General features: G+C 53.5%; 1 protein-coding gene across 1 annotated transcript in view; it reads right to left on the bottom strand.

Annotated features, from left to right (window-relative positions):
- CSUI_000464 (proteophosphoglycan related) overlaps positions 1-1,689 on the bottom strand; it is a 19,695-nt gene that overhangs the window by 1,846 nt on the left and 16,160 nt on the right. Inside the window, exon 13 of the mRNA XM_068060698.1 lies at positions 1-1,689. This exon is cut by the window's left edge and continues 1,846 nt beyond it; it is cut by the window's right edge and continues 131 nt beyond it. Coding sequence (XP_067927324.1) covers positions 917-1,689 — 773 coding nt within the window. The 3' untranslated portion in view covers positions 1-916.

Raw genomic sequence — 1,689 nt, 5'->3', positions numbered from 1 at the left:
GGAACTAGTAAGGGTATCAACCCAAGAAGAAACAAAACTTGAAGGATCTGTTTCTTGCGCACGATGATTCTCGGCACTCTTATCACTAGGAAGAGTACGGTTCGATCTTTTCTCTCCCTTCTCGCTTCTTGATCCCTGAGGTTTCCTTTCAGGCACACTTCCAAGTGCATTCACTAGACTGTGAACGTCACTTTCCTTCCGGCCGCCGGGGCATACAACAGATGGGTCTGCCGAGGCACGAATGTCTGCTTCGGCGACACCCCTGAGCGAAGACGCTGATCCACGTCCTTCGCTAGGGCGAACAGAAGTAGAATGAGATGTCTCGCCCCGCTGCTGCCCAGATGGTGCCGCTACTATTCGCCTTCTGTCATCTGTAGCCCTACGGTGTAACGGATCCAGCCTGTGTTCTTCTTCATGCTGGTGCTGCAGTTGCTCCTGCCGAGACCGGAGAGACACAGGTGGTGAGAGATTAGGTGCGGAAAGCTGAGTGGATCTAGCAGAGCTAGCTACAGACATTCTTTCTTCCTCCTGTTTCCGCAGCGAAGCAGGGCTTAACGCTGGGTTCCCGACATGAGAGGACGGAGACTTGGGTGCCCCGAGTGCATGAAAGTCGCCTGACTTTCTTCTGTGATCTGCTGTATCCCCTAGAAAGGATCCGGTGTCACCTGACGATCCCAACCGTGAAAGCGGAACTTCTCCCTCCTTCCCTAGTCGACGTGTAAGCAATCCCTTACCCGTACTTACGAAGTAATTAGTCTCTCTTTCACCGCTGGCTCCAACAGTAGATCCCTCGTTATGAGCACCATGGTGGTCTGTGTCCCTTTGAGGAGAAGACCGAGCTACGGATCCAAGGGTCCTTCGCGGGTGGCTCACGAAATCAGGAGACTTACTGTCTCCTTCTACGGCAATACCAGCATCACCAAGACTNNCGATCACCTCGAGACAGATCTTCGGCATGCTGGTGATGGTCGAGCTGAGACGAAGACGAAGAAGACAGTCCTGAAGTCACAACTCCCCGACGCTTCGATCTCTGAGGGGAGGGTGTCGTCACAGCCTCGCTCCATCTGCCCCACCATGAACTTAACGGTGGTCCACCATTCTTTGACATTGCATCCCCTCGAACGTCCGAATGAGGGACAGAGAAAACTCGTCCCGATAGACCGCTTTCGATGAGGTCCCCTTCTCTGGTTCTCTCCACCACCTCTTCTCCGTCGAGGTGTCTCGACTTCTGCTTCTTCAAGTCAGCCTCACTTCCTCCTCCGCCTCCTGTGGAACTCCCTCCGTGATACTGACTCGAACTCTTGCGACTGCCGTATAATACAGATCTCAACCTGCCGTCTTTGGACAATTTCAAGTGATTCTCGTGCTTCGTGGACGACGACACGGTAGGGAATGCGTGATCACCCCTGTCTCGTCTCTCCCCGTTTTTTGACCATGCCGGACTTCCGTCTAGACGACGCGTGGGGGTACTCGTCGAGCTCGTGAGACCATACCTTCCTCCTTTACTCCCAGAAGATGAGCCCTCACCAGCGACATCGGCAGATTTTCCCGTAGCCTCTTTCTTCCCGCGATGATCCCCTACTGCACTACTTCTGTCCGTCTTCACTGTCAACTGAGAACGCGTACTTCCATGTCTACGTAGTTTACCATGAGACCGATTACTCGTCCGACTATGGGTACTTACACTCC

Source organism: Cystoisospora suis (genome assembly GCF_002600585.1).
Source record: "Cystoisospora suis strain Wien I chromosome Unknown contig_185, whole genome shotgun sequence".
NCBI lineage: Eukaryota > Apicomplexa > Conoidasida > Eucoccidiorida > Sarcocystidae > Cystoisospora > Cystoisospora suis.
This window is presented reverse-complemented; position numbering and strand designations above follow the sequence as displayed.